This window comes from Chiloscyllium plagiosum, chromosome 25 (genome assembly GCF_004010195.1).
Source record: "Chiloscyllium plagiosum isolate BGI_BamShark_2017 chromosome 25, ASM401019v2, whole genome shotgun sequence".
Taxonomy (NCBI): Eukaryota; Metazoa; Chordata; class Chondrichthyes; order Orectolobiformes; family Hemiscylliidae; genus Chiloscyllium; species Chiloscyllium plagiosum.
The window spans coordinates 46,525,717-46,550,003 of record NC_057734.1 but is presented as its reverse complement, the minus strand read 5'-3'; the positions used below and the strand labels follow the sequence as shown (position 1 = coordinate 46,550,003).

The 24,287-nt window shown below is 40.4% G+C and overlaps 1 protein-coding gene across 1 annotated transcript in view; it reads left to right on the top strand.

The window, feature by feature from the left end:
• Positions 1-24,287, top strand: part of gcn1 (GCN1 activator of EIF2AK4) — a 128,719-nt gene that overhangs the window by 44,127 nt on the left and 60,305 nt on the right. The window contains exons 17-27 of the mRNA XM_043716089.1: positions 186-249; positions 798-957; positions 1,892-2,081; positions 6,998-7,122; positions 10,322-10,500; positions 12,455-12,548; positions 13,004-13,117; positions 17,989-18,187; positions 19,287-19,442; positions 19,835-20,013; positions 23,594-23,674. Of these exons, the coding sequence (XP_043572024.1) occupies positions 186-249; positions 798-957; positions 1,892-2,081; positions 6,998-7,122; positions 10,322-10,500; positions 12,455-12,548; positions 13,004-13,117; positions 17,989-18,187; positions 19,287-19,442; positions 19,835-20,013; positions 23,594-23,674 (1,541 nt within the window). The remainder of the gene's footprint in view (positions 1-185; positions 250-797; positions 958-1,891; positions 2,082-6,997; positions 7,123-10,321; positions 10,501-12,454; positions 12,549-13,003; positions 13,118-17,988; positions 18,188-19,286; positions 19,443-19,834; positions 20,014-23,593; positions 23,675-24,287) is intronic.

Below are 24,287 nucleotides of genomic sequence, written 5' to 3'. Positions count from 1 at the left end.
CTGTATAACTGAATCATAGCCTCCTTACTTGTGTATTCAGTTCCCCTTGTCATAAATTAGTTCTTTGCTTTCCTAATTACATACTGTGCCTGCATTCTAACCTTGTGTGATTCATGCATGAGCGCACCCAAGTATTTGCAGCTGTGTTGATTTTACATTATTGATTATTTTTCCTTGCTCCACAGCTCTTTGCACAGTGTTGCAACTCACTGAGAGACTGCTTTTAGACCTTCCAGAAATCAAGGGCCAGTACGTAATAATTTCACTTTCACATGTTGCATTCTTCTGTGTCCACCAATGTGAGCTGTTTGTATATCTGTAGCTGGATAGTAAGTTAATGAGTGTTCCTACACAGAAGTCCAGAACTTCTAAACGTTCAAGGAACTGTGAATTACTTCCATCCAAAGCAGGCACTATGTATATGCACACACAATCTTGTGTAGTCACAGTTTACATTCCTATTTGAAAAAATGGTGAATGAAGAGTATGTAGAATGAGAATGTAGATTCTGAAGCTATATCAAATGTCTCAAGACCCCGCAGTGATCAATTGGCAACTCCAATCGATGCATTTTCAAACTTAATTGTACTGAATTGTTTCCTAAATCTTGTTTTAATTTCATGAAATGCTCCTTAAGATAAAAGTTTGTGATTAGCATAGGTTTTAAGTAACAACCCATAAATTTATGTTGTAATCTGATCTTTGTGCTATAGTTGCTTCTAAGATCATTTTGAGTGTGTTAATATGCTAGGTGATGCATCCTTCATTGCAAATTATGTGATCTTTGCTATTTGCAGGATGTACCACAAAGCCCTCGTTGTTGTGCTGCTGAGTAAAACGTGGCGAGTTCGGAAACAGGCTCAGCAGACAGTCAGGAAGTTACTGTCATCTCTCGGTGGTGTTAAGCTAGCATATGGGCTACTGGAAGAGCTCCAAATCATTCTGAGCACCCACAAGGTCTGTCATTTCTTTTAGTGAAGACACAGTTCACATAGATCATCTGGTATGCTCTTTTAACAATTTTGGAATATTAGTTGAAAATCTAAAGGACATGCAATCATGCACTTCAAGCTAGTATAATCAAGCTAGCCACAGTTAATCCCAGATGAAGGGCTTACACCCGAAACATCGATTCACCTGTTCCTTGGATGCTGCCTGACCTGTGCTTTTCCAGCACCACACTCTCGACAGTCATCACTTGAACCATTTTGAATGTTCATCGATTTGTGACTATCTGTGATACTGGATGAAATACCCCACTCTTTCTATATTTGATAAGATCAAGTGTGTAATTTCCTGTCAATTCTTGCCTGACTCCAAAATTAACCTTTGAGCACCAACTGATAAGTCCACTGAGTGAATGCCTTTAATTGTTAGAGTAAAGTTGTAGCACCCAAGATAAACTCAAAAGATGTGTGCTGGAGAATTTACTCCTCCTCCCATGCTACCTCCCCAGAAAACAACAATGTGAAGTGGTGATTCCTTGAGGTATATATATATCATAGTTTAGATGATCCTGGGGTCTTACGTAAATTTAGGTATGAAACTCACCTAAATTAACTTCCGTTTCGTGGGTTTTTTAAAATTACCACACATTGGGCATTCATATATTGTAAACTGATGTCTCGATTTGGGCCTTCAGATGAAAATTCTTTGATAGGAAAGAATATTTTCTTTGATTCATTAACTACTTCTTACCTGAAAGATTATGGAGCAGTGTGGAGAGCCCTGTAAAGCTCTCTACATGTGAGTAGCTATTATAAACTAACATTAGGTCTATACTTATTTTGACAGTGGTCTGTAGTGAATTGCATGGATGCTGTCATGTTGCTGGTAAAGCTCAAATTTACTGCATTAAAACACAAATCAAAGAAATACTGTCTTTCCCTAGATACTTCCTCAGGAGGGGTTGGTGACTGAATCGGGTGAACCAACAGAAGCCGGCAGGTCCTACATTCCACCCCGAGTGCTGCTAGAGGCATTATGTGTGATAACAAGTATCCCAGGATTGGAGAATGATGTCAACGAGGCTGAGAAATTGGCCAGAAAAATAGTGTTTGTGGCACATCACCCTTCTATAGGTAAAAGAAAGTCTTAAATTGCACTTGTTCTGAAGCATGTCACTAACTTTATTGCTTGAAACTTCATTGGCTTGTTACACAGTTGACACAGTCTTCCCAAGATGTTTATGCCAGCATTTGTTCTAAGAGCCATCTGGTCTAATACCCATCTTCTGATGTTGTTATTGGTTTGTGGCAATGAATTCTGTATTTCAACTATGCTCTGTTCAAAGAATTTGTTTCCCTATAGCTGTTTAAGTAATTCTAATTTTTTTTGCCTCCTTTGTCTGTCTTACTGAGCAGTGGAAGCAATTTATTATTCTTTAATTTTCACCAAGTAATTTTCACGTTTTTAAGCCAGAGTGAAAAAGGGCTAACATTTGAAGTGTCTTTTCCCAGTACTAATCTGATAGTAATAGCTTCAGACTCTTGGTTTACCATAGATTGCTGAAATTACAGTAGCATTTCTGTTGCATACCATCCATGTTAATTGCTGTTTTCTGTGCAGTTCATTTCTTTCTCACTGACGGATCTATTTGATCATAACTTTTCTCTACTGAGCTATATTCTTAGCAGGATAGCTGAGTGACAATTTTAAATGTATAAAAATTTACACATTCACTAGTTTTGGCCTCACTTTTGTACCCAAGTTGTTTGGTTTGGTGACTCATCCATGTTTACTGTTCGATGGATTTGTTTAAGGATCAAATTTCATAGCCCCATCAGTTAGAAGTTGATACTGGAGATATCTGTCGTAGATTATGACGCTTCTCACTGTGTCAAGACTCAATCAGTTGGTGAAAGGAATACTGGAGTCTCTACTTTATTCACCTACAAGCTTCTATTTATAGTCACAAATATTTTGTACTGTATTCAACAAAAGAGAGCCCCTTCTTCATCCTGTCCCAATTATAAATGATATTTTAATTACTTTTTAATTAACCTATTCCAACATTCCATGGCATACTTCCAAAGCAATTTGGGATTTTGACCCTGACACTGTACCACAAGACCCCCCCAGCTGTAATATATTTCTGTGTGAGCTGAGGTGGTTTCCTAATTAATACCCATCTGAATATAATTAACCACTGTGATAGCAATTATTATCACATCACCCCCAAAGATAAATTTTATGGCATGAAACAAAATTATAAATTGCTGGAAAAACTCAGCAGATCTTGTGGCATATGTGGAGAGAAAGCAGAGTTAATGTTTCAAGTCCAGTGACCCTCCTTCAGAACCCAAACTTGACAAAACTCACTTCCACAGCCATATCACATTCCTCAGTGACTGCCTTTGGCTCAGATTTGCCCCAGATTTGCCCGATGTGGATTCTGTCTCAAGTTTCATCCTTGCTATTTTGAATCCACACAGGATCACAGGTATCTACGTGACTACAATATTCCTGAAACAGCTGTTCTCACCACATCCCGAGGGGAAAAAAAACACTGTTTTCTCTCCACAGATGCTGCCAGACCTGAGATTTTATAACAATTTCTGATTTTGTTTCTGATTTCCAGCATCTTCAGTTCTTTATTATTTTTTTAATGGCGTGAAAAACGCACATTGCGACACATTTTATTTTCTCTGTTAGAATGTTTCAAAATCACTTGAAAATTCGACCTGTGCCAGTAGTCCTGATGGCATTTTTAGTGGTGAAGGAAAAATGTGGGAAGCTGATTTTTTTCCACATGCACAACAGGTCTAGGGAACAGGTAAGCATTTGGTCTAAGCATTTACTTTTTTATAAGCAATGGCTACACAGATTATAAACTGGTAATGTTGCATGTGTGTAAACTCAGGCCAAGATTTTATTATAGTGTAAGCATAGACCCAAATCCCTTGTATCTTCAGAACATTCTCACGGGTCAGGAACAATGTAACATGTGGAGATGCTCAAAAGCAGTAGCTGGTCACTCCAGAACTTGTCATATTGCCTGACAACAGTATGTATTCTCAGCAATAGCAGAGTCTGCGAAACAGGTTTTATTGTTTGACGCAAAGGATGGTGCGTGTATGGGATGAGCTGCCTGCGGAAGTGGTGGAGGCTGGTGCAAGTGCAACATTTAAAAGGCATCTGGATGGGTATATGAATAAGAAGGGTTTAGAGAGATATGGGCCAAGTGTTGGCAAATGGGACTAGATTAATTAAGGGTATCTGACCGGTATGGTCAAGTTGGACCGAAGGGTCTGTTTGCGTGCTGTACATCTTTGTCATTTAATAGCCCAGATTTTACAATCAAAGTTAAAACTGAAATGATGGCATTGAGCACAGATTTCCATGAATGCTGCGCACAGAAGTCAAGTGATCTCTGTGAAAGAGGAAATTCACACCACAATGTTAGTTTGAATCTTGGGCCAAGTCAAGAGAATCTCGAGTCCCAGCAGCAATAATGTCATCATGCAGGATAAGCATTCATGCACATTGTGAACTTGGTAAACTATTCAAAATCCAATTGCGCCTCATTCAATAAGATATAGTCTTTTCAAGTGTATATACAGTGTTGCTATTAGAGAATATTGAAAGTTTGGTGATTTCTAATTAATTGTAGTATACAGGGATTTCAACAACACAGTCTCTGTTGAAGGTTAGAATCATTAATAATTGTTAGGACCAAAAGAAAGCAAACTAAATCAAATCAGCCTTCCTGTCGATGTATTAGTAACACAGTGAAATTGACATGGTCAGTGACCCTCAAAATTTGTCCAATTGTTCCTCTATGAATATACTCTATAAATAACAGATCTTTGACACAATGTTTATAACTTAAAAAGAAATTAACAATTTATTATGAAAACTGCAACTTTAGCAGGATAAAGTTTAAATAATAAGCTCATCTAATTAATATCTTTAATCTAAACCCAATCTTCTTTAATCATCACCCCACTCTCATACAGGCAGACTTACAAAGTTAAGGAATAAATGAAAAAGAAAAGAATTATGATTTGCCATGGATGCCAAACTTTCAAATCCGGAGATAATGCATTATTCACAGGCACCTAACTATATATCTAATTTCAAAGCCACTGATGAATGCAGACAGCTCAGTATATGTATTTATTATAGACAGGGATACTTTTCTCAGAACATTCAGCAATTCTTTAACTGGCCAGAAAACTAGAGAGAGTAAAACATAGCAGCCAGTCCTGAAGCTTCCAAAAATCATTCTGCACATGCCAAAACTGATCAAAACCAGCTTACTCCCTCCTTTTTCTTTCTTTAATCAATATTATCTGTTTATGGATAGTTAGCATTGTCCCTCCCTCAATTGATCAGATTAGATCCCCTACGGTATGGAAATAGGCCCTACGGTATGGAAATAGGCCCTTCGGCCCAACAAATCCACTCCGACCCTCCGAAGAGCAACCCACCCAGACCCATTCCCCGTATTTATCCCTGGCTGATGCACCTAACACTATGGAGCAATTTAGCATGGCCAATTCACCTGACCTGCACAGCTTTGGACTGTGGAAGGAAACCGGAGCACCCAGAGGAAACCCACACAGACACTGGGAGAATGTGCAAACTCCACACAGACAGTCGCCCGAGGAAAGAATTGAACCCAGGTCCCTGGCTCTGAGGCAGCAGTGCTAACCACTGAGCCACTGTGCCGCCCCAATTGATAAACTCAACATTCAACCAATTGTCACCCGTGGGCATGGCAATATACAGTGTTGAATTGTCCATAGTGTTCCTCAGGTTAAAAGTTACATTATCTTCTAGATCAGGCCAGCAACAAACATTTTGCTTTTGTTTAAAGCATACAGTTGGTCAAAGTAGCCCTAACCTCAACTCACAGCTCCACCAAAAATTGAGAAAAATAAAAGAAGAATTCAAAGTTTGGGAGAAGATTTGTAGCTCGGGTGCTCGTTGTTGTGGAACACAACCACAACAATATAAGAAGAATAGCAAGCATTGCTTGCTATTTTCTGGATTTTCATGTTTAATTATTTGAGTTCAAAGTTGCTGTCAGTTTCAGAGAAATAATGACAGTGAAGGCTAACAATTTTGCTCGGTGGCCTTGATGGTAGCCTATTAAGTCTCCAGCTGCTTGAACTCTGTGCACATACTTTCAATAGAGAATACCAGTGTCACAACCCTACCGTGCAACCCAGTAAACCTCAAGAAATGCATAAACAAATGCTGACAACTCGACCCATAATATCTATTTCCGTTCATCAAAATTGTCTATGTCCTCTCATCTCATTGTATATAAAGCCTAAAGAATACCCTGGTTTCCTTTTTCTTATCTTTCCCTTCCCCTACTCCTGCTATGGTCTCACAACAATCAATTGATTCAGTTACTTTTCAGATTTATTAAAATGTTGATCTCATTTTTGAGGCTTTTTTGGATTTCGAGCTTCACAAACTAGATCGGAGTTCCAGTGTTAAAGCCATTTTGTTTCTATGTTTCTCAATTAGCTAAAGCTAGCAATGCTGCTGTAGATTTGCTACTCCCACTGAGAATTGATTTTTGGGTCTCATCCATAAATATCAGTACCATTTAAGTTAGATTCTTCTTCGGCTGTTCTGTTACCATAAATAAAATCACTAAATTGTAATCTTCTTTATTTAATGTTGACTAATGCTCAGAGACATAATGGTGTGTTTGTGTTCTTAAGCAGAGTTGTTGAATTGCCAGCTCTTCTTTTGGATCTATTCTTGGCCCAGTTTATACAATGATGGTTCCTTATTGGAATTTGATTGAGTTTATTCATAACAAAGTAGATTTTTGGCTGTACAGCAGTATATACTTGAGTACAGAGAACAAATAGGTTGTTACCGTATGTATGGATACAAATGCAACTGGTCTTATTCTGCGGTATGGAGGATCATAGTTCATGTGAAGGTGAAATGAGTTGGACTTTATAATTCACACCTTCAGGCAGGTTCTCTTGCCTGTTCCCAATGACACTGACATTTCTTTGTTTTGCAGAGGCTGCTCAAACAGGACTGTGGTTGGCCGTTCTCCTCAGACTGAAGTTGGACCCTGCTGAGTTTGTTAAAAAGCATCTGAGTGACATCCTGCCCAGTGTCACCACCCAGTCTGTCAAAAACCAAGTAAGTGAATGTGACTGTTTTGTGGTCTGACTCTTTTGTAATTTTTTTAAAAAATATTATAAATGCCAGTAATTCAGATTTGAAGATGCAGGTGTTGGACTGGGGTGTACAAAGTTAAAAATCACGACACCAGATTATCGTCCAACAGGTCTATTTGGAAACAGGAACATAGATAGAAACCGCAGGAATGACACAGTGGCTCAGTGGTTAGCATTGCTGCCTTACAGTGCCAGGGACCCGGGTTCAATTCGGGTGACTGTCTGTGTGGAGTTTGCGCATTCTCCTCGTGTCTGCATGGATTTCCTCCGGGTGCTCCCACAGTCCAAAGCTGTGCAGGTTAGGTGAATTGACCATGCTAAATTGTCTATAATGTTAGGTGCATTAGTCAGAGGGAAATAGGTCTGGATGGGTTACTCTTTGGATGGTCGGTGTGAACTTGTTGAGTCGAAGGGCCTGTTTCCACACTGTAGATAATCTAATCTAATCATTAACTGAATGCAGTCAGACAGGATCAGCCATAACATGGTTACCAATGTGTAGAACATCAATTGATTCAAGGTTGTTTGGCTGTCAAGATTTCCTGCAGCAAATTGTGTGGTCTTTCTTAATTTCTTTCACTGTACGAGTAAGTTTAGGAGTTATAAGTGATGTATTAAATAACTTGTTCATTTCTGACCTAATTTTTCACCATTCATTCTTCCTTACTTCCCAATCACTTAGAGTAATAGAATGTTCAGAACTTCATTCCAGTATTTCAATTTTCTTATACAATTGAATGCTATTTCATCAAACTGACTAAAATTGGAACATCTGTGTATTTTATGTACTGACAAATTCTTTTCCATACTATTATCACTAATCCCTGAGTGACATAAATATTAGGTCACATGCATTGGTTTTGTCTGTGTCCCACCCATTCTTCATCCTTTTTCATCATTAAATTTTCCCAAATAGAAAGCTCACAGACTTTACTCTGTTTCTCTCTCCATGGATGCTATCAAACCTGCAGGGAGTTTTTCACTTTCTTTCTTTGTTTCAAATTTACAATGTCCATCATATTCTGCTTTTCACAGTTTATGAAGTTGCTGGTTCAGTATACATTTTTTTTCCATTGCGTGGGGACATTATAGCAAGGATAACATTTGGCACTAAGCCCTAACTGACTCTTAAGTTGGCAGGAGAAGAATCATTTAGCATTGTCTGTTAGTAAGTTTGCAAATGACACTGAAATAGGCAGTATCATGAACAGTGAGCAAGGTTATCAGAAATTGCAGCAGGACCTTGATGAGCTGGGGGAGTTGGCTGAGAAATGGCAATTAGAGTTTAATATAGATTTGTGTGAGGTCTTGCATTTTGCAAAGTCAAACCAAGGTCGGAGTTTCATGATGCATAGTAGACCCTTGTGGAGTCACAGCTAGACAGGGCAGTGAACAAGACTTGTGACACACTGGCCTTCATCAGCCAGGGCATTGAGTGTAGAAGTTGTGAAGTTATGTTGCAGTTGTACAGGACATTTGTGTGGCTGCACTTGGCGTGTGTGTTCACTTTTGGTCACCTTGCTATAGGAAGGATGTTATTAAACTGGAAAGAGTGCAGAAGAGATTTACAAGGATATTGCCAGGACTCAGGAGTCTGAATTATACGGGGGGGTTGGACAAGCTAGGACTTTTTTCTTTTGAGGTAGGAGACTGAAAGGGGGGATCTTATAGAAGAGTTTAAGATCATGAGAGGCATGGATAGAGTGAATGCACTCAGTCTTTTTCCCAGGGTTGGGGAATCGAGGACTAGAGGGCAACAGTTTAAGGTTAGAGGGGAAAGAATAAAAGGGAACCTGAGGGGCAATTTTTTTAACACAGAAGCTGCCAGTGGAAGTGGTCGAGCTGGGTACATTAACAACATTTAAAAGACATTTGGACAAATACATGGATAGGAAAGGTTTAGATGGATATGTGCCAAGTGCAGGGAAATGGGGTTAGTGTGGCTGGCATGGACTAGTTTGGACCAAGGGGCCTGTCTCTATGCTGTAGGACTGTATGACTCTTATCCTTTGTGTCCTCAACACAGCCCATAACTTTTTAATATGCAATCACTGTGGTGCAGATTTGACCTGGCCAGTTTTACACACACCAATTCCCTCCAACTGCACATCAATGAAATGACTAGTTAACATGTTATAAAGTGTTAAATTCGATTGTGTATTGTGGATGTTGCTGGCAAGGTGAGCATTTATTGCCCATTCCTAATTGCCCTGTAGAAGATGGGGGTGAGTTGCCTTCTTGAGCTGCTGCCAGAGGGAGGGAGCATCGGGAGACCCCAGTGCTTTTTAGGGAGACGGTGCAGTTAATTTGGCAACAGTGAAAGAGTGGCGATATAGTTCCAAGTCAGGATGGTGAGAGGTTTGGAGGGAATACTTGTCGTTTTCCCATGTTTTAGTTGCCCTGTCCTTGTAAGTGGTAGAGGCTGACAGTTTGAATATGCTGTCAAAGAAGCCATGGTGAGTTACTTATTGATAACCTATTAATTTCCAACTTTGAATTTGGTCATCTGTATACTTTGCCCCTCCTCCTGCTTTTTAACCTGTATCTTCGAACAGAAAGATCGACAAAAAAGCAATGCCTTATATGCAATGGTTTGCGAGAAGTATTCATGTAAGTCAAACTTATAAACAGAAAATTATTCCTAGCAAAAGATTGTCATCAACCTAACACTTTCTTGTCCTTTTACTTAATTAATACTTTTTGAAAGTCATCTAGCCTAGTAATTTGCTAAAATAGTGAATTCTTTATGTGGAAGTTACAACAGTATTCAGCATTATGGCAAAAAATTGCATTTACTTGGCATTTTAATGTAGCAAAACGTCCTATGGTTCTTCACAATATAAATTGTAGAATATGTAAATAAGGTTGACACTGAGCCAAAGGAGGCATTCAGACAAGTGACCAACTGCTTGATCATAGAGGTGGGTTTTACACAGTGTCTTATGGTGTAAGAAGTGGAAAGGTAGAGCCTTAGGCAGAGAAATTGGAACTTGGAGCCCAGGAAGACTGCAAATGCTGGGGAAGAAAGGAAATGGGGGTTTGTAGGAACATGGTTAGTAAATGAAAATGGTTATCAAGCATAAATTCTGGCTTTAAAAAAAAAGTTTTTTTTTGGTGGCAGCAAGCACAGGTTTAATTTGACTGTTCTACTTGTTTCGTAGGCCATTATAAATGCTGTGGCCTCCATGTCTGTCTTTGCTTCATCAGTTGTATTGCCACATGTGAGTGGCCTGATTGCAAGCATGTTTGGAACTCCTGCTTTCCATCAAGTGACTAATGAGGAGTATAAGATCATGCTGGTTCCTGAGGGAGAGCTGTACGACAAGTCCCTCATCCAAATGTAAGTCATTATGGATAGGTCATTATTTCACATACTTGCTCAGTGTGGACAAAATATTAGGAGCTTGTCAAAGTAGATAGGGAAGTAATATTGAATGGACCTTTCGAAATCAATATCTGTGCTTGACAACCATTTCAACAAGGTTTTCTGTCATTTTCTTTCTTTGCCATGAGTAAAGTGAGGTATAATAATAAAGAATTGGGCTTTTGTCACAATTTGCTTTAAAAGTTGCTGGTGCAGCTGTTATTTTTGGTAGCGGAGTTTGCTTCTACCTCTTTGAGGAGCAATGGTGCTCTAATATATAACAGTTCACACCTTGAAATGTTTGTTGCTGTCAACCTGTGGGCATCTCGCTCAAACAGTTTAATAAAGAAGGATAATTTATGTCTTCCAGTCAGTCGACCTGTTGTCATTCCATTTAAGGTGTTCAGTCCACCAAACAACTATGTTTGAGGTATTTTTCAGAGATGCTATTTCATGTTCCTGGAGCAGGTGGGACTTGAACCCATGCCCACTGGTTCAGAGAAAGGAATACTGTCACTTTGCCCCAAAAACCCTAACAATTTTATTTAAAGGCATAGAAATGTGGAGAACTGATGCAGGGCAAACTATTCTGAATAATGCGCTAAGTCTGCCAGGTACATAGTCATAGAGCTGTACAGCATGGAAATAGACCCTTCAATCAAATCTGTCCATGCTGACCAGATATCCTAAATTAATCTAGTCCCCTTTGCCAGCATTTTGCCCATGTCCCTCCAAATCTTTCCTATTCCTATACCAATCCAAATGGTTTTTAAATATTGTAATTGTACCAGCCTCCACAATTTCCTCTGGCAGCTCATTCCATACACGCACCACCTTCTGTGTGAAAAAGTTGCCCCTTAGGTCCCCTTTACATCTTTCCTCTCTCACCTTAAACCTATGCCCTCTAATTCTGGACTCCCCCCACTCTGGGGGAAAAGACTTTGTCCATTCATTCTACCCGTGTCCCTCATGATTTTATAAGGTCACCCCTCAGCCTGCAACGTTCCAGGGAAAACAACCTGAGCCAATTCAGCCTGTCGCTAAGCTCAAATCCCTCCAACCCTGATAATATCCTTCTAAATCTTTTCTGAGCCCTTTAAAGTTTTGCAACATCCTAGACGAGGGAAACTGGAATTGCATGCAGTATTCCAAAAGTGGCCTAACCAATGTCGTGTACAGCCATAACGTAACCTTCCAACTCCTCCTATAGTCAATGCACTGACCAATAAAGCGTAGTTTTCACTATCCTATCTATCTGCGATTCCACTGTCAAGGAGCTGTGAATCTGCACTCCAAGGTCTCTTTGTTCAGCAATGCTCCCCAGGACCTTATTATTAAGTGTATAAGTCCTTCCGTGATTTGCCTTTCCAAAATACAACACCTCGCGTTTATTATATTGGCTAACTACGACAGAACCTTTTACTTCTCTGATATGCAGCTGGCAGAAGCTTGTTTTAAAAATGCATTTGTCCTGCCTAAACTTAAACTGTACCAATTACAGAAATCAATATTTTGTTATATTTGATTTATTTTGTCTGCAGTGTTGTAAATGTGTTCTCAAACTCCATGGTTAACATTAATTGGAGGTTTGCTTATTTGCTCTCACATTGAGAACCTCCTAACTCCCCAAGCATGTCCACCATCTACAATGCACATGTCAGGAATGTGATGGAATATTCTCCACTTACCTGGATAGGTTGAGCTGCAACAATGCAAGAAGCTTGATGCTATCCAAGACAAAGCAGCCACTTCACTGGCACTGCATTCACATCCTCTGTTATTGACGCTCAGTAGCAACAATGTGTACCAGTTTCTGGTAACTGGTAGCCCCCAGGATGGGTTGTGGAATAGATGTTTTGATGGTTGATCTTTTTCTTCTGGCCAGTTTGTGTGTTTGTAAGTTTTGAGGATTCTTTCTATTCTGTACTAGTGCACAGCAAGAAACCACAAAGAAAGCCAATCTGAAACGGGAAAATAAAGCTTATTCCTTTAAGGAGCAAATAATTGACATGGAACTTAAGGAGGTAATTAACAATTTATTTATTGCTCTTAGCCTGCTATGTAATTTTCTTTCTTTACATACCATAAATAACTCTGCTTTCCTCTCACAAGCCTACCCTACAATGTGAATTTGTATTCATCATTGGAATAAACCAGGGCCTCATGTCAAAAACAAATTCAAAATGCTGTCGACTTTTAACGCAATTTCTCATAAACTCTCTGAAATAGGTTTCGTTAATTTTTCAGTATTATGACTTGCACGGAGATACTTTGCTGATATCAAACAGACAAAATATCAGATACAATAAACACTGTGAATATGTGGGAAGTGTTTTATTAACATCCAGTTCTAATTATAAATTTTGTGGCTTTAAAAAGCAGCTTGTTAAATATAGACTTCCTTTCATTTGGATTTGTAATTAATTGGTGTGTCACTGCACATTCTAACATTGTTTCAAAATAAAACCATTTGTGATAGGAGATTAAAAAGAAGAAAGGTCTGAAGGACGAGGTGCAGCTGAGCAACAAACAGAAGGAACTCCTGCAGTGTCAGCTGGAGAAAGAGTCTATGATCAGGAAGCAACTTCAGCAGGTACAGAGAAACTCCAATACCACCAGAACCAAAGTCTTGCTTTTACAGATACTTTAGTTCTAAAATGTTTAATTTTGGATAATTTTTCATTTCCTCAAAAGGCAAGGAATTAATTCATACGCACCCTATTCGTGTGATCAGTTCTAGGGAGGCGACATGGTGATTACATTTGACATTGTGGGATGACAGAGTACTGGAGCTATATTGAGCTTTCTACTCATGATTTCTTTCTTTAAAAAAAAAACCTGGAGTCTTCAGGAGGTATCTGCAGCATGACCAGCGTGACAGATCTAGCAGGCATTGTGATGAGTGGAGGTTCCCTGGTACAGATCATGGGCAATGGTCAAAAGTTGGAAGGCTGGCTGCTGGGAGCTGCTCAAGTCGGAGTAGGAGAGGTTGCACCAAAATGGCGTCAATTTGGGTCAGGCACTGCAGTACACATTTTTTTTTTTAAAAAGCAATCTTTCAAATTCAACAAGATTTCCTGCACCAATAACTTTATAACATCTAAAGCACTAAATTGCCAAACAGGACAAAGTTAAGAGAAGACTGTGTCTGTATTGTCTGTTTTAAAACTGTGGTTTTATAGCCAGGTCAGAACATCTGTCAAAACCTTTTTAAACACTCTACTGTTTCAAAAGGCTGTGTGGTGCATTAAACAAGGGTGACTTTAATGATTAGATTAGATTCCCTACAGTGTGGGAACAGACCCTTTGGCCCAACCAGTCCACACTGACCCTCGGAAGTGTAACCCACCCAGACCCATTTCCCTCTAACGCACCGAACACTATGGGCAATTTAGCATGGCCAATTCACCTGGCCTGCACATCTTTGGACTGTGGGAGGAAACCGGAGCACCCGGAGGAAACCCACGCAGACACTGGGAGAATGTGCAAACTCCACACAGACAGTCGCCCGAGGCTGACATCGAACCTGGGACCCTGGTGCTGTGAGCCACCGGTGCTAACCACTGAGCCACCATGCTAACCACTGAGCCACCATGCTAATAAATCACAAAAGTCAGATTGGCAGAGGTAACCATGAGGAAGAATTCAGACAGTGTATTCGAAGTAGATTTCTAGAACAATATGTTGTGGATCCAACCAGGAATCTCGTTATTTTGGACCTAGGGGTGTGTAAAAAGGCAGGTTTAATAAATGATGTCAAAGTAAAAGACTCCTTCGGAAACATTGGTTTGGAAGTGACTAGTACTAAACGTAAGCAGGGGTGGTTACAAAGAAATGAGTGTACAGCTTGCTGGAGTGGACTAAGAAAGGAGTTCAGCAACATAGATAGTTGAGGGACAATGGCAGTGTTGTAATGACAATGACAATATTCAAGGCTTACAACAAGGATTTATCTCAGTGAGAAAGGAGATTCTAGGAAAGGGGTAAGCAAACCCATGGTTCACCAGGGAAGTTAAGGATAGCACCACATTAAAAGAAGAAACGTACAATGTGACAAAAATTAATAGTAAGCCTGAGCATTGGGTGAGTTTTGAAAAAAAAACAGAAGAAGACCAAAGAAAAATGAGGAAGGTGATAAACTTTGAGGGTGAACTTGCAAGATGGACAGCAAGAGCTTCTTGAAATATCTAAAGAGGGAGGTGGTGGCCTCGTGGTATTATCGCTGGACTGTTAATCGAGAGATCCAGATAACATCTTCGGCACCCAGGTTCGAATGCCACCACAGCAAATGGTGGCATTTGAGTTCACTAAATATCTGAAATTAAGAATCTAATTGTTGATTGTCGGAAAAACCCATCTACATGTGACTCCAGACCCACAGCAATGTGGTTGACTCTTAACTGCCTTCTGGGTAATTAGGGATGGACAAGAAATGCTGCCAAGCCAGCAATGCACTCATCCTGTGAATGAATAAAGAAAAGAAATAAAAAAAGGAATAGGAAGACCAAACTGAACATCGGCCCCTGAGGGAATAAGGCTGAGGAAGTAATAATGGAAAAGCAGGAAATAGTAGAGGAGTTGAAGGTATACTTTGTATCCGTCTTCATGATAGAAGGCACTAATAGCATTCCAAAAATACTAAGTACTTAAGGGGCAGAGGAAAGAGAGGAAATAAGTGCAAGATTTTGGCTCCGTGGTTAGCAGTGCTCCCTCACAGGGTCCCAGGTTCAATTCCAGCCTCGGGTGACAGTCTGTGTGGAGTTTGCACATTCTCCCTGTGTCTGCGTGGGTTTCCTCCCACAGTCCAAAGATGTGCAGGTCAGGTGAATTGGCCATGCTAAATTGCCCATAGTGTTAGGTGCATTAGTCAAGAGGGAAATGGGTCTGGGTGGGTTACTCTTCGGAGGGTCGGTGTGGACTGGTTGGGCCGAAGGGCCTGTTTCTACACTGTAGGGAATCTAATCATACTACACAAGTTGATGGTGGGCGGCATGGTGGCACAGTGGTTATCACTGCTGCCTCACTGCGCCAGAGACCCGGGTTCAATTCCCGCCTCAGGCGACTGTCTGTGTGGAGTTTGCACGTTCTCCCTGTGTCTGCGTGGGTTTCCTCCGGGTGCTCCGGTTTCCTCCCACAATCCAAAAATGTGCAGGTTAGGTGAATTGGCCATGCTAAATTGCCCGTAGTGTTAGGAGAAGGGGTAAATATAGGGGAATGGGTCTGGGTGAGTTGTGCTTCGGCGGGTCAGTGTAGACTTGTTGGGCCGAAGGGCCTGTTTTCACATTGTAGGGAATCTAAGTAAATCTAAGTGCAATGATGATCACTAGAGAAAATGAACTAAGGAAATTAATGGGACTATAGACCAATAAGGCCCCTAGACCTGATGGAATGCATCCTAGAATCTAAAAAAAAAAGTAGCTACAGAGATCATAAATACACAGGTAGTAATTTTCCAAGAAGCCTTAGCTTCTGGAAAAGTGGCAGTTTTCCAATCAACTTGATATGTACCATCCATATTCAAAAAGGAATGGAGTCAAAAAAAATGTTAATAATAGACCAGTTAGCTTAACTTCTGTCACTGGGAAAGTGTCACTATAAAGAATGGAATAGTACAGCATTTAGAAATACATAATATGATCAAGCAAAGTCAGTTGGCTTCATGAAGGGAAAATCATGCCTGATAAATGTATTAAGGTTCTTTGCTGTGGTAATAACCATGATCAAAAAGAAGGGGGAAGTTGTAGATCTTAATGTAATTGGATTTCCAGAGGCTTTTAAGGTTCCACACCTTAGGCAACTGGAAATAGTTATCAAATCTCTATCCATTCTAATACACTGATCAAAAACAGACAAATGGGATAAGGAGAGCATTTTCAAGATGGCAACCTGTAACTAGTGGAGTGCCGTTGGGATCAGTCCTAAGGCTGCAGTAATTTACAATATTTATAAATGACTTGGATGACAGAAGAGAGTGTACTATAGCCAAGTTTGTGATTGGCACAAAAATAGGTGGACAAGCAAGTGGTGAGAATGACGTAAAGGGTCTGCGGGGAAATAAGACAGGCTAAGCAAGTTAGGCTAAACTTTGCAAAATATCATTTGGAGAAAATGTGATATTATGCACTTGGTATTAAGAATAGAGGAGCTGAATTTTATTTAAATGGAAAAAGACTGCAGAAAATTATGGCACAAAAAGGTTTAGGGGTTCTCGTCCCTAAATCATAAAAAGCTAATGTTCAAGTTCAGCAGGTATTTGGAAAGGTAAGTGGAATGTTGAACTTCCGTTCCGAGGGAATGGAGTACAAAAAGTCCCCAAAGCCCATTTGCCTACGTTCTAGGTTCTTAAAGGAAGCAGCTGGAAATATGTTGCTGGAAAAGCGCAACAGGTCAGGCAGCATCCAGGGAAACGTCGATTCTCCTGTTCCCTGGATGCTGCCTGACCTGCTGCGCTTTTCCAGCAACACATTTCCAGCTCTGATCTCCAGCATCTGCAGACCTTACTTCCTTCTTAAAGGAAGCAGCAGAGATAGTGGATCTATTGGTTACAACATTCCACAATTGCCTGGATGTGAAAAAGGTTGCAGTGAGTTGGAAAAATAATGCCCTTCTTCAAAAAGGGAGGGAGGCAGAAAGTAGGAAACTAAGAAGTAGTTAGTTTAACGTATATCATTGGGAAATTGTTAGAATCCATTATGAAGGAAGTAATGACAGGATATTCGGAAAGTCATAATGCAACCCAAGAAAGAGTGGCATGAAGGATAATTCTAATTTGCTGGAATTCTTCAAAGATGTAACATGCAAGGTGAATAAAAGGGATTCTGGACTTTCAGAAGGCACTTGATAAGATGCAGTGAAAAACTGCTAATACATGAATTAAGATCACATGGAGTTGGGATAATTTATTAGCTTGGATGGGGCATTTGAATAACCAACAAAGTAGAGAGTTAGGATAAATGGGTATTTATATGTTTGGCAAGATGTAACTACTGGGATGCCACAGGGTTTGATCCTTGGGCCCCAACTATTTACAATCTATATTAATGACTTTGATGCAGGGACAGAATGTACGATAGCCAAATTTGCATTTGACACTAAAATAGTGGAAAAGTAAGTTGCAATGTAAACAGAAGAAATTTATAAATGGATATGAATAGGTGAAGTGAACAGATCAAATTTGGCAAATGGAGTTTAATGTGGTTGAGGTTATCCACTTTGGTCAGACAAATACAAAGGAAACGTATATCATGATTTAAACAGAGAAACTTCACAGTGCTTCAGTGCAGAAGGATCAGGGTGTCCTCATGCATGAATGACCAGAAAACTAGTAGCCAGGTATGCAGGGAATAAGGAGGGTAAATGGCATTTATTGCAAGGAATTTATTGTCATTATTTGCCTAATGTTTGACTGTATCTAAATGAGCTATTATTAAAGAAATGCTGTTCTGTTCTGTTGTCTGCCCACAGTTGGATGAGGATTTGCAATCCGCTCTGAATGTTCTGAATGCCATCATCAAAAAGAACCCACCTGGTTTGTCACAGCAGATTCCTACTCTGATCCGCTCATTCCTCCCACTCTTCCAATCACCACTTGTAGCTCCCAGGCTTAAGGATACTTTCTTGGCATTGGGTACATGTATCTTGCCAGCAGATCTAAAAAACCTAGGTAATTATCTGCTGCATGATTTCAAACTCTACTTTGATTATTGTACAGTGCATTTGTTGTCTCTCGAATTATTTGCTGCCTCATGAGGCAAGCAGAAAGTAGATAACCATGGACCAGTTTAACATGTGCTTAAGACCATAAGACATAGGACTGAAAGTAAGGCCATTCAGCTCGTCAAATCCACTCTGCAATTTAATCATGGCTGATGGGCATTTCAACTCCACTTGCACTCTCCCTGTAGCCCTTAATTACTTGCGAGATAAAGAATTTATCAATCTCTGCCTTGAAGACATTTAACATCCCAGCCTCCACTGCCCTCCTTGGCAATGAATTCCACAGGCCCACCACTCTCTGGCTGAAGAAATGTCTCCTCATTTCCCTTCTAAATTGACCCCCACTAATTCTAAGGTTGTGCCCATGGGTTCTAGGCTCCCCATCTGACGGAAACAACTTACCAGCATCCACCTTTTCTAAGCCATGCGTTATCTTGTACGTTTCTATTAGATCTCACCTCCACCTTCTAAACTCTAATGAATATAACCCCATGATCCTCAGCTGTTCGTGGTATGTTAGACCCATTCCAGGGATCATCTCTTGCTAAACTGGAGCAAGGCCAATCAAATTGTGCAACACATCTGTTCAATTTTTAAAGCATTTCTAAATGCATAAATCCTTTCAGTATCATTCAAAATCATAACCGTATCTATTCATCGAATAGTTTGGGTCTTTTCATTTAAGTATTATACTAGATCACAAAGACAGTGTTGTAAACTCCTTTCACAGGCTTTTCTCCCTTGACCTAAAAATCTTAGTCAATTCAATAACATTGGATTTTCTCTAAATTTCATGAAACATATTGGTGGTTTTCTCAGGCAGTGTATCCCAAAGTGGATTCCCAGGAATAAGCTTTTTGTCTAGGTCTTAACCATCAAAAATAACTAACTATTTTCTTTATATGCCTTTGGAATAGTCCAGTTAGTAAAAGGCATGTGCATTCTGCTGAAGTAGCTGCTTGGGGAGAATGCATTTCACTACTGGGTGTATAGCATGAAAGCATAATTCAATGAGAAGGTGACCTTACATTCTGTCAATGATTTAGGTTCCCTAATTGGCCATGTGACGCTTCGGCTATTGAAACCTGCATGTGATTTGGATGAAGCTTGGTGCCAGGAAGAACTTCTAACTGCGACCGCCCGTGCTGTCTGTCTGCTGCGTTCACTTTCTGTGGCGAACCGTACAGGCAAGGTTGAGGCTGGTATGTCATTTAAATGAAGTCAAATTACATCATCTTGTCATATCCCTGTGGTTATTGCTTAGTGACTATGATGAGTTCAGGTTTTGAGGGAATTTGAATCTTTATTTTAAAATCCCATTGGAAAACTCCACAATGTAATCTTTAAATTACCTGCTTATTGAATTTTGCTCTGTTTTACAGAATTTTGATTTCTTTTTAGTCATTTTATTTTGCTTCCTGTGTTGATTTGTTTCCAATTTCTGTTTAGTTGCTGTGACAATGTTTCTTTGCACTCATGTGGTTTCTGGTTGTTTGAAGAAATTCCATTTATATTTTTTGTTGGGAGTTAAAATATTAGAAAGGTTGCCTTTAAGTGCTGCAGTGAATATTACTGTTTGTATTGCTTCTTGCAGATGTCAGACCCCTCACTGCTCCAGCATTTGCTTATTGCTTCCCCCTCTTAAAAATGGTCTTGACTGATACAATCAATGACAGTGAAGAAAAGGAGGGGATGCTGATTCAGGCACTCCAAGTGATCAATGAACATGCTCAGCTGAGATCAGCAACTGACAGCTCTCAATTGATCGATGAGGTAATATTTGTGTTTTTGACCATTAATCTTTGACTTGTATAAGAATGTAGTATCATTGTACTTTGTAAAGCCACTGTCTTGTCTTGTCTTGTTATTTTATTCAACAGGAGAATGTTGTTGATATGTCTCTGCACACTTTGGAAACTGAAATTGTTTGACAAAGTTGTGAAACAAACTGAGTTTCTGTTGATTCCCACTCAGTCTGTTGGGAAAGACAACAACATCACAATTTCAAGTTATGTCAGACTGCGTCTAGACCAGATGTCAGAAGGTAGCTCTTTTCCCTCTGGAGCAAGCTGTTGTCTCATGATAGACTTGCTGAATTCCTTCACCTGAGAGCTGAGCATATACTGGGATCCCTTAAATTCTGAGTGTAGTCACATACACAGATGATTCATGCACCTATTTATGGTGTTACTTTGCCACATTAAAGAGGTGTACCATTTGCAATTAAATTTGAGTTAGTGTAAAAAATCCAGGAGGGGTGAATTCTGCGATAAGCAGGCCCTGTGATCTGCTTAGTGAGCAGGTATTTCTAGGACTGTGTACAGCCTTGCTTTTGCTGCTTCCAGTGTGGTGGTCTTCTGGCTGCAGTTTTAACGGTTTTGCCATACCAAGTTGCAAGTAGAATATTTGGAACATAGAAACATAGGAAAAAGGAGCAGGAGTAGGCCATTTCACCCCATTTAACTAAGTTAGGTTGATTTACCTCAGTCATTTTTCCATACAATCCCAATTTCCTTTGATCTATTTAATGCCTATAAATCTATCAATCTCTGTCTCATTGAATATATTCAATAACGGGACTTTCACACACCTCAGAAAAGAGCATCTCCAGGGCTCCCCACTTTTGGAGTGAGCACATTTGGATGACAATGTTCTGTTAGGTCTTGCCTGGCTTGTTCCAGGGATAGCAGACTGAATAGTTGGGTTTACAGACAAACCTCCATTGTAGTGGCGTGCCTGATTCCAAACCAGACTTGCTTGAACTTGGGCTGACCAGTAGCCATGCAAAAATTTGAGAAGTGAAAGCATCTTCTGCCTGCTTCTAGGAACATGATGAATTCCCTGTCTTGGAATTTCTCGGACCAAAAGTATCTTTAATAGTGAGAACAAGTGAAGGAATAACTCAGTAGTTAGCACTGCTGCTTCACAGAACCAGGGACCCAGGTCTGATTCTAAACCTTAGGCAGTGTGAAGTTTGCACATTCTCCCCCTGTTTCGTGGGTTTCCTCCAGGTCCTGCCACAGTCCAAAGATGTGCAGGTTAGGTGGATTGGCCATGCTAAATTGCCCATAATATCCAGGAATGTGCAGGCTAAATGGGTTAGCCATGGGAAATGAAGGGTTACAGGGATAAGGTGGGGTCTGGGTGGGATCCTTTTCAAAGGGTCAGTGTAGACTTAATGGGCCAAATAGCCTGCTTCCATACAGTAGGGAATCTATGAATAGATTCATTTTTGTTGTTTTTCCTCTGCAGATATAGTTGTTGTGGTTCTGTTCGCCGAGTTGGAAGTTTTTGTTGCAACTCGGCGAACAGAACCACAACAACAAGCACCCGAGCTACAAATCTTCTCTCAAACTTTGAACAGATATAATATGTGTTCTGTCCACTTATATACTGGTAACGTGAAGGAATTCCCTGGAACAGATTGAAGACCATAACTACCACTTGGCATTTGCAACCCAAATCTTTCTCAATGTCTGGTAGAGCTGTGAGATGCAATTTGTATTCCAATGAATGGAGTACTAAATGTGCAAAATATGGAAATGTTATCCTCTTATTAATGTGAATGTGGCTTTCTTACAAGCCTTTAGACAGAAAGTAATTTCTTTGTTTGGGGCAAGGGTTTCATCAGAAGTGATATGCAGGGAAGTAAAGATTTGTAGGATTAGGATTAAGTTGAGTAGTCATTTAGATCAGGATTCTTCCAAAATTGACCCCTCACTATTTTGATTGGATCTCTTTGCCTGAAACTGGAATGTCCATTGACTGTGCCTCACTTGATTTTGTGTTCAGTGAGAGGGAGGGCTTGTAAGATGATGCAGTGTTTCATTGGAGATGCCCTAAGGACTGACCCGAGTCTGCCCCAGCTCATTTACTCACAGGGCAACCAGTCCCATGAATTCGAGTCGATTCTATCTCCGAGCTAATTGTGTTGAGAACAAATGAAGAATTGGACTGATGAGGGAAGAAAAGAGTAAATAATGATGAGAGGGAAGGTAACATGGGAAAAGTTACTTACAAATGCAAATGGCGGAGCCAGCAATGGAAGAGAGGAAAGGATTTCAGGGAGAAATGATGAAAGGAATTTTAAAGGTAAATAGGAAATGACTATTTTTGGAACTTGATGTATTGTGTGGAACTTGATGAATGTGACAAATGGCATAATTTGAGCAAAGATTGATGAAGACAAGTGAGCTATTGTGGCAGGTTACCAGGATCTGTGGGGTGCCACAGAACCCTACAGCTGCCCGTTTGTGTGGGCAAAGCATAGCAAACCTAAATCTGGAGTATGATGTATACTTGCTGAAGTGCAGCCAACCAGACTTGACACCCTAGTGGCAAGCCTGGGGATGCCACAATACATAGTCCAAGACACCAGCAAAGAAGGTTACCTCAGAGTGAAATGGGATCTTGATCAGATGAGCCGATGGTCAAGGAGTGGCAGATGGAGTTTATCATTTAGATAAATGTGAGGTGCTACATTTTGGAAAGGCAAATCAGGGCAGGACTTATACACTTAATGGTAAAGTCCTGGAGAGTGTTGCTGAACAGATACCTTGGAGTTCAAGTTCATAGTTCCTTGAAAGTAGAGTCGCAGGTAGGTAGGATAGTGAAGAAGGCGCTTGGTATGCTTTCCTTTATTGGTCAGAGCATTGAGTATAGGAGTTGGAAGGTTCTGTTGCAGCTGTACAGGACATTAGTTAGGCTGCTTTTGGAATATTGTGTGCAATTCTAGTCTCCCTCCTATAGGAACGATGTTGTGAACTTGAAAGGGATCAGAAAAGATTTCAAAGATATTGCCAGGGTGGAGGGTTTGAGCTATAGGGAGAGGCTGAACAGGCTGGGGCTGTTTTCCCTGAACCGTCGGAGACTGAAGGATGACCTTATAAAATCATGAGGCGCATGGATAGAGTGAATGGACAAGGTCTTTTCCCCAGGGTGGGGGAGTCCAAAACTAGAAAGCGTAGGTTTAAGGGGAGAGGGGAAGGATTTAAAGGGGATCTAAGGGGCAACCTTTTCATACAGGCTGTTGCATGTATGGAATGAGATCCCAGAGGAAGTTGTGGAGGCTGGTACAATTAACAACATTTAAAAAGCATCTGGATGGATAAATGAATAGGAAGGGTTTAGAGGGATGTGGGCCGACTGCTGGCCGAAGAGACTAGATTAGTTGAGGATATCTGGTCGGTATGAATGAGTTCGATTGAGGGGTCTGTTTCCATGCTGTACATTTTTATGACTGAGTGCCAGAGCTGTCCGTGGCTGAAGGACATGGCTACTTGGCAGTCACTAATAGCAAATGGAGTGTTTGAGCAGTGAAATGCTGTGAAATGAAACTGAGTTGTTTTGACAGGCTGGTCCTGAGCTGCTGCCACGGATGGAGATGCTCCTGCTACTGACCAGAGTAATTGCCACAGGTTCACCACGACTCCAGGTAAAATCTGTTCCTCCCTCCTTTTGTAAGGTGAGGGATAACACTTTTCTGATTTTTATTTGTTGATTCTGTGTATTTTGTTTTTATTACTGATGGACATTTTTTTGAAGTCGAAAGGGTGGTGCTCGAAAAGCACAGCAGGTCAGGCAGCATCAGAGGAGCAGGAATGATGAAGGCTTTTGCCCGAAGCGTCAATTCTCCTGCTCCTTGGATGTTGCCTGACCTGCTGTGCTTTTCCAGCACCATACACTTGACTCTAATCTCCAACATTGCAGTCCTCCCTTTCATCGAGGACACTTTTTGAAGGGCACTTGCACTTTATCTCATCAAGTTTTCTTTAATTGGAATTTCTGGCTGCCTTTCACTCTTCTCCATGAGGTTTCCGTTTTCATTGGTTATGATTTTTCATCCTGGCTTGTTGTAGATCCCCATTTCCTCTCTTCAGCCTCCCTCCCTTCTTAAACATTAGCCCTTTTCCAGTTCTCTGGGACCCGAAAGTGATTCCTGAAATAACGCCACCATCATCTCCTCAGCTGTTTACTTTAGATCTCTGGGGTGTGGTACATCTGGTCCAGGTGATTCATCAGTCTTCAAACCTTTCAGCTTCCGCAGC